This window comes from Dermacentor albipictus, chromosome 5 (genome assembly GCF_038994185.2).
Source record: "Dermacentor albipictus isolate Rhodes 1998 colony chromosome 5, USDA_Dalb.pri_finalv2, whole genome shotgun sequence".
NCBI lineage: Eukaryota > Metazoa > Arthropoda > Arachnida > Ixodida > Ixodidae > Dermacentor > Dermacentor albipictus.
Genome location: NC_091825.1, coordinates 40,260,494 through 40,274,282, shown reverse-complemented (window position 1 = coordinate 40,274,282; position 13,789 = coordinate 40,260,494). Strand labels below are relative to the sequence as shown.

General features: G+C 44.0%; 1 protein-coding gene across 3 annotated transcripts in view; it reads right to left on the bottom strand.

The window, feature by feature from the left end:
- Positions 1-13,789, bottom strand: part of LOC135896855 (uncharacterized) — a 514,087-nt gene that overhangs the window by 58,439 nt on the left and 441,859 nt on the right. For all 3 annotated transcript variants that reach the window (XM_070538351.1, XM_070538352.1, XM_070538353.1), the window contains one exon: positions 12,331-12,486. In XM_070538351.1, the coding sequence (XP_070394452.1) occupies positions 12,331-12,486 (156 nt within the window). The remainder of the gene's footprint in view (positions 1-12,330; positions 12,487-13,789) is intronic.

Here is a 13,789-nt window from a genome sequence, read left to right as displayed (position 1 = left end):
CTCACAAAAACTGTGACTGCCCTGATATTTTGTGCAAGCTTGATGACGCTCGTCTGCAGAATCGTGGCAACCTACTCAAGCAGCATACAGACCTGCGCGGCGTATATCGAACGTTCCGGCCCCATGCTTGCGGTCGAGGCTTTCCTCGCCGCGCTAGGGCGCTAACAATCAAGCGGAGAGTTGCCAGTATGAACGTGCGCGAACCTTTATATAGACAAAGACATGTGGCCAGTCCATCGTGTACGTCTTGCGGGTGCTGCGAGACAGTTCAACACCTAATATTTGTGTGTTCCGCTTTCAGTGCACATCGCTGTCGTAGTGAGAGACTATCATCTCCTTGGCCTGCGATGTACGACAATTGACAAATGCTCGTATCCTAGTGGTTTTGCTTCTGGACGTGATCTGCGTCATCGCGACCTTCTTACTTTTCTGGAGTTACCTAATTAGTTTCACGTTTGTGGCGTCGATACTATTTCTTCTGTTTACCATTCTGTACTTGTGTGAGCTTCAGTGACCGGCCCTAGTGTTTGTGATCTGTGCTTTGTGTTCTACTTTATTCTTTAAGATTTGTCCTGTTGCTTTTTCTTTCATATTTTCTCCCCTGCTTCCTATATTCGATTTCTGTGATGCTGTGACCCCTTCCGAAGAGTAGGCAGGCGTTGTGCCCCTTCCGATGGTAGTGGTCATCTGCTCTTCACTTTTTCTTTCCTGTTAAACTTATATATGTGTTCAGTAATAATAATAATAATAATAATAATAATAATAATGATAACAATAATAATGGGCTGACAGACCAGCCCCGGGCTGGGCCAGTGTATGGTCGGGGCTTCGGTAATATGTAGCAGCCTGGTGACGGCAAACGCGATCGTTATCGAGAGCTCCGCTGAGTGGTGGCGAGGTAGTCCGCAATATCGCGAGGGCGTTCACCTTGCTGCGGGCGCGGTGTGTTCACGGCGAACTCTCGTAGTCTCATTTCCTGGTATGGGCACCGGCGGCCAACGAGGCCCGCTTCACTGCAGTAATAAAGCAGCGCACGACGGTCGTGAACGCGCCAAACGTCGGTCTTCGTCATAACAGTGCGCTTGGCGACAGTCGGGCGTGCTGGCCGCATCGGCGGTGGACGACGGAATTGCGGCGCAGCAGGGCCCTGGCGCGGCACGGAGGGGGACAATACCGGTGGGTGACGGAGGCGTATGTCATCGCTTCTGGCTTAGGTTGCGGTGATTGGGGCTGCACTTGAACAAGTGATCGATGTAGTTCATCCTTGGCAATGTCAGTGACCGAGGCACCTGGGGTTGCGACAAAGGCAATATCTTGCGGAGTTGTTCGCGCAGAATGACTCTGATGGTCTTTTGAAGGACGTCGGAATCCAGTGCTTGTATGGCACACTGCAGCACGAGCACTTGAACGCTATATTGCCTAGTGCGCATTTCCAGAGTTTTCTCTATCGTCGATACCTCTAGAAAAGTGAGCTCCGGTGTTCAATGGGTTACGGTCCGGCGAAAATTTTTGACTTTACACCCCACACCAGGAAGCGGACATTTTCGTCCTTCGAAACTTTCGGGTAGGCGTGCCGAAAAAGTGGGGCCATTTAAACCATGAAGATCGCTATGGCCTCATTGGGCAGCTGAACTCGGGTTTCTAGTATGAGCTGGGCGTTCTTTTTGCGCGCGGGTGTTGTGATTGTCTGCAGGAAGTAGCTTCAGAACAAGCCCCACGACGTTGAGGTGGCTTCTCTACTGTCAAACCACGTCCAGACAGCGTATTACAATGCGAAATAGACATGTCGCAGCTTGTCATAGCTGTTTTAGCTTTGAAACGTAGCGGCCATGTAATACGTCTACAGCCAGCTTTTCGGGTCGTAGAAAGTTGAACGGCGGAACGTCGGTGGCTCCCTGGGCAGTTGCAGCACGAACTGTGTTGGCGACACTGAGGCTGTGATTGCAGCTGCTGTCGTGGCAGTGCACTTCCTGGTCTTCTCAGGCGAGAGTCCGTGCTCTGGGAGTAGTCATTGCAGCCCGCCGCTAGCAAGCTGGTCTTTGGTGACGTTGATCTAGTCTTCGTGGCTCGGGTTGGGATCATGGCTTTACGGGGGCATTCTGTTAATCAACGCGTTAGCTCCTCCGTAGGATGTCACGTAGTAGTAACTATGAAAAATGCAGCTGTGAAGCTGTGAATGACAAAACTATATTTTTACTGAGCGAACTTGTGCCCACAAAAGCAAGAGAGACTCAATGCACGGCAATGGCGTCGAATACAGTCAGCGATCGTCGAGACGCTGAACTGCCGGACAAGTGTGTCATCTTTTATACACAAGTCATCGAATTTTCCAAAGTAATGGATGGCGCCCGCGTGTCTTCCACAAAGGTGTACACAATTCGCGTCGTACATGCAATCAGATTACACAAGCTTAAGTGACAAACAGAGCCATGAATAACATACGAGAAACTTCCGATACATGCGGGCGAGTCTTGCTCTGAGAGATAACATTTGTTAGACGCTGAAGAGCACTCACCCGAAGAAGATGAAGTCCACCTATCAATATTGCTGCATTATTTTTATCGTGCCTAATTGCTCCATTGACAGTCCTATCAAACCAAAATTTATTTCATGTTCTAGCAGACGGGGAGTGTTCATATGACCGGGTTAATTCATAATGTAGCCCAGATGTCGGCAATCTCTGCTAAGCGTCGTCTTCGATGAAGAAGGTTATCACGCCTGCTACTACTTGAGCCGTACACGTGGCCGATGACCGCACTGTCACGGAGCTCGGTAGCGGGAATTCTGGAGATCAGGAGGAAATGAAGGACGCCTAGTGGCACAACACACTGGGCTTTTAGTGCACATAAGAAATACGCAACACACCCCGAATACAAATAAACCCCGAAAATGCAAACCACTGCAAAACAACAGTACAACCCCGACAATCCTAATCTTACCACACTCTAGCAACGTCCGCGTCCACCTGAGCATTGCCGATATGCTCAAACATGTTGTGACCTGATTGTCTTGCCTCAAGGTCCGAGCTAGGTGACAACTCGTCCATGGTCGGCACTCCTGGCGATCTTGTAGTAGTCGTCATCATAGTTTAAGACGGGCAATCCGTGTGTCTATTATGCCATTTCGTCGATGAGATGACAACGAGGCTAAGCATATTAGGCCAAGCGACGAGATCGGCCGCCACTTACATCCAAAGCCTTGCTTAAGTGACAGTGAGGCACTCCGAGGACTGACCGACGTGGGGTAGCTGGTCTGCTTTCGGAGGGACATTGCTGCTGGAGTGCCCGAAACTACCGTGGCAGGCTCCAGCTAGTCCGAGTAGCTTTGCTGAAACGTCGTCGTGGTCGACGGCGGCGCCTCGCGACGACCGCATGGCGGCCTCTGGAACCGAACACACGCTGCTCCCGTCGCCTGTGCGATGCTGGCGAGACAACGTTCCTCAGCCAGAGCCATGCAAACAATGCTAGCTCAGCGCTGCTTTTCTCCTGGTCATGGCTCAGGTCACGTGCTTCGTGCCTCCGGAACTTTCTCGTCGTGCGCTCGTGCCGCTTCGAACGCTTTCCTCTCGTTATCGTCGTCGTTGTTTTCTTACACATGACATGAGCACCGTTTTCGAGAGCTTTTAAAAAAAATTGCTTTCTGCCGGGCTTCTAGTGGCGAATATGACGCTTCTGCTGTGACTTGCGTATATTACGTTATGTAGCCATGGCTCTATTTATTTATTTATTTAACATTCCCTCAAATGCCAAGGCATAATAGAGGGGAGTGGTGTACATGCAAAAACGATAACTACGATCATTATAAGTTTATTAAATTCTAGGAACCTGTACATTGGACGTATTCAATAGGCACTCAAATATCAAGAATACTATGACATTCAAATTACATATACCTAGCCAGATTTGAACTGGACATACCGAAAATACGGGGCGACAACACTTGCTCAAATACGGTGAATGTGGCCACGTGCATGGTCACAGTTGAAAAAAAAGCAAACAAGGTTCAGAGGAAAAGTGCGCTGTCTTCGACAGACGCGAAATCATCAGGATGGTGGTTGCAGTCGTTCGTTGTATGTGAAATGAATGAATTTGAGAACCTATTTGGGGGTGTGACAAAAAGGACAAAAAGTACCTATTACTGTATGACGATGATCGGCTCGAGATACCAGATAAATACGTGCTAGAATGAGCTCACTGCTAAGGACATGATGATGAAATACTTTATGAAATAGGCATCAGTCAAAATCGTTTCTGTGCAGTGGTAAAGATGGTAGACACAAGTTGTTGTTCGTAATCGTTATATTAGAAGTACGATCGTTGTTTTAGTGAATGGAACGAGTGGAATTATTCTGAACCATTCCAAGCGAATTAACAAAATTAGGATTGTATGGGTTCCAAATAGCTGCAGTGTATTCCAACTTAAGTCGAACTACTGTTTTATGAATGAATGAATGAATAAATGTTTATTTCATCTATAGCAAAATTTCAAGAAAGGTGCAGGGGCAAAAGGTGCACAGCGCCTGACAGGGGCCCCTGTACCCGCATTATAAGCTTTTATTGTACATATTTAGCGGTAGTTCATTGGTGATGAGCGGACACACATAGAGTTATATATTTTAACACATTGTACACGAGTTTACACAAACTGAGAAGAATTGACAAAATTATTGGATTACAGTTTGTTTACCAATATAGACAACGAAATAATAAAATGATCCCCTTAACCCCTCTTCCCCTTTCCTCTCCCGGTCCACAAGCAGTAAAGTACAGGTTATACATGTAAATTACCATAGTACACTAAAGTGCAGCCTATAACCATGAACATGTGTGTGTGTCATTGATGAAGAGGATTTGCTAAAGTTTCACCAGAAGTAGCCTATCATATGATTTGCGTTATTGATTATAGAGTCGACGTGACATTTACAGAATAAGTCAGATGATATAGTGGCATCTAAATAAAGTTAGGATGCGACTTGTTCTTGCTGGACATGGTTAGGCATATATGCACGTACACAAACGTCACATCTTGTAACATTCATCAGTTTGCATTTCTTGGAGTTTAGTTCCATGAGCCAGGTTTTACACCAAGGGGCGATGTTATTTAGATCAGTCTGTAAAATTTTCTGGCCCTCATCACGAATCTGATGATACAGTACACAATCACCAGCCTATAGGCCAACTGATGATGACTCACAATCGGGCAAGTCGGTGATGTATATTATAAAAAATATTGGACCTCAAACAGAGCCCTGCAGGACTCCTGATTTCAACGTGTATTAAGGGCGAATCATGATCATTGACAGAAACATACTGTCGGCGACTTATTAGGAAGCATTCAAGCCAGGTAAGCAAATTATGGTCATTGTTTAAAGAGGAAAGTTTCTGCGTAACCAGCAGATGAGAAACCTTATTGAAAGCCTTCGAGAAGTCTAGAAAGGCACAATCGATTCTAGAGTTCTTGTCGGGTACATAGTGCAAGCAGTGAGTGAAAATAAGTAATTAAATTTCACAAGAAAACGAACGCCTGGAGCCGTGTTGTGGTGACATAAAGAAAGAATTTGATTCCAAAAAGCTAAAAGTATGATTGAACAATACGTGCTCCATCAGTTTGCAAGAGATACTTGTTAGTGAAACAGGTCGATAATTTAATGGAGAATGTTTGTTGCCTGACTTATGAAAAGCAACCACTTTCCCAATCTTCCGAACAAGAGGAAATATACCATGATCAAGCAACTTCTCTAAGAGTTTAGCCCTAAAAAAATATGAGTAATGTTTAGTCTGTTTTAGAAGTTTAGAGTTGATACGGTCAGTTCCACAAGAGGAAGAAAGCCTTGGCGAGTCGATTAAGTGTACTATTCCTGAGTACTCGAACATAATAGGGGACATCAAAAGACAATCATGATTTGACATATAGTTACCAAAATCAATTCGACATGAATGAAAATTGTCCGAAAAACATTGGTAAACACTCAGGTGCGTTTTCGGGAGGTATAGGTTCATTTTAGGATGTATTTATTTATTTATTTAAAGTACCTTACAGGCCCTTTGGAGGCATTGTGTAAGGGGGTCACACAATCAAGGCATAAAAAGACAGAGTAAGCAGCCTTCCGAAGTCTAGTACAAAAGATACGCTTCAATGCAGGGCTCATCAACAGTACCACAAAGATCAAAACATGAAAAAAGGAAACGCTGAAGTAATGAAATGCCACAAAGGTACACTTCAAGGAAAGAATACGCATAAAATTTAACGTAGGGTACTAATACTAGAAAGTTAAATACAGAAAACAATTAAACAGATCAGGGAGTACAATGCTTCAAGCGATAATACGGGGAAAAAGACGCGAAAAAGCAATAATATGTGCAGGATATACAAGTGAACACGTGACGCAGTATAAAATAGGAATTCGTAAGAGCGAGATAGCAATGCATCAATAGAAATAAAAACATTGCAAGAAGTTCGAAGCACATGGCGAAGTGTAAGAAACAAGATAAAGTGATTTGCAAGTGCTATTGTGAAAAGTGCTCGTGTAGGAGATGACGAAATTTTTCTTGATGTGACTCGGAAGTAATGTGATTAGGCAGATTGTTCCACAAGTGAATGGCCGCTTGGAGTGCGGAAAAGTTAAAGCATGTGTCGTAACATACATGCGCGCAAAACTTAGGTGGTTATTTAATCGGCGAGACATCTTTGAGGTGATCAGGATATGCAGTGTGGATTGTGTTGCATTATAAACCCATTTGTGAAACAAAGATAACAGAGCGATATTACGGCAAAGAACTAAAGGCTGGAGGAAATGATCGAGTTTCATTTGCGTTACGCTGGAGTGGTGGCTATAATTAAGTGAGACGAAACGGGCAGCTCGGTTCTGCACTGATTCAAGCATGCCGATTAAGTGGGTAGGATGTGGGGACCGAATGGTTGATGCATACTCGAGCTGTGGACGACCAAATGTCTGATAGGCCAATTTGCGGATGTTGGAAAGTGAATTACCCAGATTACGATGTAGGTAACCTAATGTCCTTAAAGCTTTTGCGCAGATGGCTGCAATGTTGTCTGTCCAGGAGAGGTTTTCGGTTAGGATAACACCCAAATATATATTACATTGTATGTAACGATTCTTTATTATTGACGTTGTGTGAAAAATGTGAGTTGTCGCGCTTGCGACTAAAAGAAATTACCTGACATTTTGATACAGTGATATCCATTAACCAGGTATTACACCTGTTATGAATTAGGCTAAGATCATTTTGAAGGGTCAGGTGGTCGTCAGTAGTAGTAATTGATGTGTAAGTCGTCAGGGAAAATACGCTAGTGAGAAGAAGCATTAAGTGGCAAATAATTTATGAGTATTAAAAAGAGTAAAGGCCCCAGAACGCTGACCTGACCCACACCAGAAGTAACGTAAGAAGGAGACGAATCAGTATTGTTAACTACTGTGAACTTTTCACGCACAACAAAGAGAAATAACACCGGCTTCCGTCACATTTACGCTTCTCCTACCAGCTTTACCATTGGCTAATAAGAGGGCTGGGAGAGTGTTAGTAGAGTAATAATCGCTGGTGGGACAGAATGCTGCGCTGTACTCGGCTTCAACGTTGTGATGTGCTTCCCAGTGATTTCCTGTTCTTCGGAGATTTGCTGAGCGGTACAACGCTTTTTCTATTGGCAAGATGCTTTAGCTCTTTGTTAAACCAAGCTGACGCTTTGGCGCACTGACTGCGTCTCAGTAGAATGTATGCAGTGAAATGCTCCGCGATGTTATTCCGTAATAGAGCCCAGTTTTCTTCGACATTCCGTTTATGAAAATGAATGACATATGCATCAAAGTATGTGTACAGTTCCTTCTTATTAACAGAATTAGTTTTTCTTTGTAGTCGTGGATAAATTTCTTTTTTTTTCGTGCGCCGGGAAAAAGAAACGGTAATGTCAAAATGAAGCAGCGAATGGTCGCTAAGGCCACTCAAGTACGTGAGTGTTGATACGAAATGCGGGTGTGTAGAGAAAAATGAGGTCTAAAGTTCTAGATGTCCTTGCAGCAATTGGTCCTTACATTGGGGCGAGAAGTGGTCAAGTAGTGGAAGTCCATTCGACCACGTTATGTTCGGATAATTATAGTCCTAGAGAAGAATTATTGGCGAGGAAGAATACCGGCTAACCATAAAATTTACATCATGTAAGCCGTCTACCAAACTTGACGCGGCACTGCGGTGGGGGGAGGGGGGGGATAGCCGGCTCCTAATGCGATTCGAGTACTTTTTTTTTATTCTAAGGCACGTTCACACCAGTTCTAGATTTGATTCAGTGTCCACATGAAAGAATGGTATGCCTTGCGCTTCTGCTATTCACAATACCGGCGCTCTGCCGATCTTCCCTGTCAAAGCGATATACATCATAAGCCTTGTTCGACTGAAAAATTTCCGTTTTCCGTACTCGCGGGTTGAGCCATGTTTCTGTTAGCAGGATTGAACCGTCATCACAGGAGGATATAGCAATGTGAAGTTCATCACAATATTTCATAATGAACCTAGCACAAGTAAATAAAACCGCAACCAATAAACACGAAGAGGACAAGCCACCACTTCCCTTGTCAACTGTTGTTTCGGTGTACACTTGGACTGGTGTTTTTTCGGCTTGCCATGGTGTGAACGAGCGCGTGTGTTACAGGCAGGTCCAATGGGAACACTGTTTGCAATACCACTTCTGTTGTTTAAAGCAGGATTGTGACTTCGTTCTCGCACGCTACTGCTACTGCAATCATACGTATAGCATGTGTCATGGGTAAACAGTTTATCATATCAAAGGCGGTAAGGAGGTGACTCGGGTAATGCTTTAGCAAAACTAATGAAAGATTTGCAAGCCTGACGAGTGGCAAACGAGAAATCTTCGCTTTGAGATATTTTACACGGCTTGAGTTTTGATCGCTGAAAGAGGATGTTCTCTCGAGTTTTAAAGTTGTAAAACGTGACAATTAGCGGTCTGCACTTATTTTCCTGGTGGGGTCCACCTAAACGGTGTGCTCGTTCAGTTGCGTCTAAAGTTAAATTGCTATCAATGTGTCGTCCTAGAAGGCTGATAATCTTTTCTGAACTTTTGCTCCACGATTCATTATTATCAGTTACACGAAAAAAAAGACAAGGTTGTTGCGGCGAGACCTGTCCCCAAGCTCTTTTAGGCGGAAGTTGATGACATTGTTCTGCCGCGTTATATCGGAAATAGATTTCTGCGTGACATGAACAGCACTTTCAATACGGTCAATTATACCGGTTCCGGTCTCAACATTTAGAAACCTTTCACCATCAAGGCAAAATTATCTTCTAGCGATTTCTGTGCCTTCTTGACTTCATTTACAGCGGTCAACAAATTCGCCTGTCCCTGAGTTAGACTGCTCGTCTGGCATTTCAAGTCTTTTAAGATCTGTGAGATTTCCTTTTGGGAGTTGTCGTCAGGGTGAGGATTGGTTTCAATGTGACCACTGCAAATTAATTGGCATATTGCGAAAAAGCATTCCTCACTCAAATCACACAACACTTGGAGTTCCGGCAGTAGCAGAAGACATCGGTTGCTAGAACATTTCGCATAAAAGCAAGTTGCACTACAGACCTGTATCACGTGGAAGGAAGGAATGTTAGCCATATTGGCTGTAGCGTCACTCCTGTGCACATTGAAGGTGGATTGTAGACCGGGGCCTCTTATAAGTTCGGTTAGGAACTGCTGTTCTTGTCGATGGGGCCGTCCTAGTTTCCGAGAGGAAAGTGCCTCCAGTGGCATCGCCGATCAGCGAGGGGCGGACCAATTTAGGCGCAAGCAGCTAGATGGCGAGGGCACTCGAAGAACCGAAACCATGGCCAAGGAATCCCGCGAACAAAGCCACGGTCTGTGTAAAATGGAAGGAACGAACGTCAGCCATTATGGCTGCAGCGCCACTCGTGTGCCCGCTGAAGCCGGACTGTTGTGCTTCTATGGGTTCAGTTGGAACTGCTGTTCTTGTCGATGGGTCTGTTTCAGTTTGCCAGAGGCAAGTGCCTCCAGTTGCATTGGCGATCAATGAGGGGCGGACCAATTTAGGCTCAAGCTGGTAGACGGCGGAGGCACTCGCAGGACCGACACCATGGCAACACAACACTTCGCACTACAGCGCTGTCACGCACATTTCACATTACACCCTATGTACTGTTCCCATTGTTCATGAGTGCATTGTCCCGAACATTTTACATGTCTAAATTTCTCCTTTTACTCAAAGCACTTCTTCCTTCAGTTGCCCAACTCATGAAGTTATCCGCACGTTTTGTCTCCTTTTTATGCAATGTATGTGGAAACAGCATTCTGTGTGGAAACAGTGTCCACCCCATTACACTCCCATTGGTCAGCTTAGCTTCACTCAACTATTCAAATGGCTGGTTTTCTGTTTGCACCAGAAATCGTCTTCAAGAAAATTAGATGCGAAATTTTCTTAGTGCACATACGAGGGCGAGACATCCTTTCTGAATAACTGAGCAATTATGTGCTATATTGCTTAGTCTGGTACTAGTAGGAAATACCAGGTGGAGTCTCTGGTATTTCTCTTGCTGGAGTACTGCCCCTAATGCTGTGTCGGAGACATTGGTGCATATCACAAACTCCTATCACATGTCTGATGCTAGAAGCAACGGCGGATTTGCTAAGATTTCTTAGGAATTTCAAATGCTATTTTTAGCCTTCACCTCACATCACTACATTACTTGGTCATTTTCTTGTCAACTCTGTCATCGGTCCAGCTATATGAGCTTACTGCTGAATAAATTCCCTATAACACCCTAAGGGCCCTGAAAATGATTCCACTTGTTTCTTTGTCCTAGACCTGTAGACTGCTTAGATTTTGTATAGAACTTACTCCTTGGGTTGTATTTTAACTACCTCTACCTCCGTGGTCTTCTTATCGCTGTAAGTTTGAAGCTCATCATTGTCATTCTCGTCTGCATATACTGTGCAAATGGTTTGTCTCCCTTCCTTCTCTCCTTTATAATCTTGGTTCCCAAACGCCTCTTGCCACTGTTTTGTGGCTTACCTCACATGACGTCACATACCGTTTTACATTACTCTGCACACCGATCCAAAAATCTATTCCGTGATCCTCTCTAAGGTGTTCTTTATTCATCGATGGCGTGCCCTTACACTGTCATGATGCACTGTCTTTAGTGCTATGCCCTTCAGCTCTTCTCGGACTATCAATTCATATACTTTCCTACCTCAACTAGACACACGCCTTCGATACAATAGGTGGTTCCTTTATTGAGGTTCCACTATTTTTCGGCTCTTCTTTCTTCTCCCCATTTCTCCTGTCTTTCATTCACACTTTGTATAGACTTGTCTTTGTCCTGTAATCCTTGAAATTTGGGCTCCACCAGAATATTCATGAAAAGCATCAAATTGCGCATGGCCACAATTTGAAATAATAAACAACAGAAGATAATTTGCACTTTAGAGCACTGCTTACCTGGTGGATCTCACGACATATGGATCAGTAATGGCAGACTGGACACAGGTTCGAATCCCAGCCTTCTATGAACGCTCGGACTTTGAGCGAACATTTCAAAACTTCCTTGGAAAAATATCGTTCCTATTGAAGTGCATGCAGTCGGCATTCCTTTATATTCTCCTCAAAAAAGGGAACAGCCTGAGATTGCTCCCGAAACATGAAAACATGATTTGATAGCTTGAAAACTTGATCAATGAAACACCTGTTCCAGAACGTTTCAACAAGCATTAGTCCGCTGTCGTATCAGCAGACGCCACAGCGCGTAGCGTAGATGCAGTGCTTATGCAACAGAAAGAGGCTGTTCCGTATGCCTCTGAATCCCTCAACGAATTATAAAAGAACTACATAAAAATCTAAAAGAACATCTTGGCGATTGTGTTTTCATGTGAGCTGTTTCGTTTTTATACTAATAGTCGTCACGCCCTAGTCCTGACCGCCCACAACCAAATAGTTGCATTTTTGAAAAAAAAAACTTCCACTTGTCCCCGCGCCGAATTCGGTACCTAGTTCAACTGCAGCTATACGATGCGAAGCTTGTCTATGTATGAAAGAAGCATTTCGATAACCCCAACACACTACACCGTGCTCCAGACATGTCTGCTGCAGCTGAAATACGTGCTGCATAAAATTGTTCTTCCAAGCTTGCAAGAAGCCCGCGAATACGCGCAAAGGGCCTCGAACAGCCTCTCGCGCAGACATTTTGCATGTATTGATGGGCGTCTCTCATGTTTAGAAGGAAACTTTTATGTAGCACAAATATAGGAGCAAAACTGTATCGGGAGTTTTCATGTTCTCACCTGTTCTTAACTTCTTACCTGTTCGAAGGGAAACCTTTTGATTGTACCGCAACTTATAGGAGCATTTGAAGAAACTTGAATTGCACACCCAAACTGATATATAGACATCGACAAAGACAGTACCAGTATCGCAGTGGGCTTCTTTCTATAGGGAATGGTGCTCACGACATCAAGCTGCGCAGGAAGAAAAAGAACAGCACCAGCTTCTATAGACATATTCATCAAAAGAAAGAGATGGTGAAGCAACCCTAAATAAACTTCAACGCTGTAGCAGAATGTCACTTAATCCGGCAAATAAATGTGTCAAAAATGACGGAGTAACCACCCTTCAGCAAAAGAATTGACCCTAAATGAAACAAAGTGCCAAAGGGCAGGATTTACATATTCACTGGATAATCCATTGACTCGAGACTCTCGCATTGCTATTTATCAGTGCCTTTAACAACACACTGAAACATTTTCAATAATGAACAAGGCATATCTTTTCATGAGTGGCAGCTCACAGGTATTGGCGAAGTGCCATGATGAGTTGTAAGGTGTTACATTCGAACGGCGTATTTCGTCTATGACAGATATGGGAAGAATTTGACTTTGTCATATTTCAATAAGTGTGCTTTCACAAGCACGTAAACATAACTACGTCGGTAGTGTTGATTTCCATACAACGAAATGCAAAAGGTAAGTGTTTATTTCGTCCAGAAATGTTTTGAAAAATTTATCCATACCACGACCGAGTTTCAGCGGCACTCTACTCATCGTGAAGAGAAAGTGAGCAAGGACAGGAAATGTCGGGAGGTCATTCAGATGAGACATACGGTCGCCTGGGAGTATAACATGTATTTTGTTTACGTTCGAAATTTCAATGGCATCATGCGGAAGTCATTTATCCTGACATGTTGGGCGTACCTCAACTTGGTGGCTGGTTCCCTTTCCTCACTATTTTTCTTCAAATGGTATACAAAGGGAGAAATTTACCTTTACACTCAAATGAAAGGCCAAACATTCGTGAAAAAAGCATTTATAATTCTTTAACCTGTCAAGAGTACCCTCGAATAACTAACTAGAGGTACTTAGTTATTCCAACTAACATGTTGCACGTAGGCCGAGAATGACTAGACGAGCATGCTATTCTTATATGGCAGCCAAATTGAAAGCTGTCAAGAACGCCAAGCCAAGCCATTATGCCAATATCACTGTGAAGCTGATAAAATTTTAAGCCCTTCGTCTTAACTATCACTTGGTGGCACAATGCCAATTTCGCCATGGAGCATTCACCATCTTTAGTATTAAAGTGTATTGCATTGTCAAGAACGACAATCTGGTCAATATTATGGTGCTTCGCCACAGTATTTGATCTCACACGTCCTCAGAAATTGCAAATTCAGCATCACATTTGTTGGTAGCAGATTTCATGGCTTCTCTCCGGATATATAGATTCAAATCATGAAATCCTAGGCCGATATAAAGTAAGTACTTT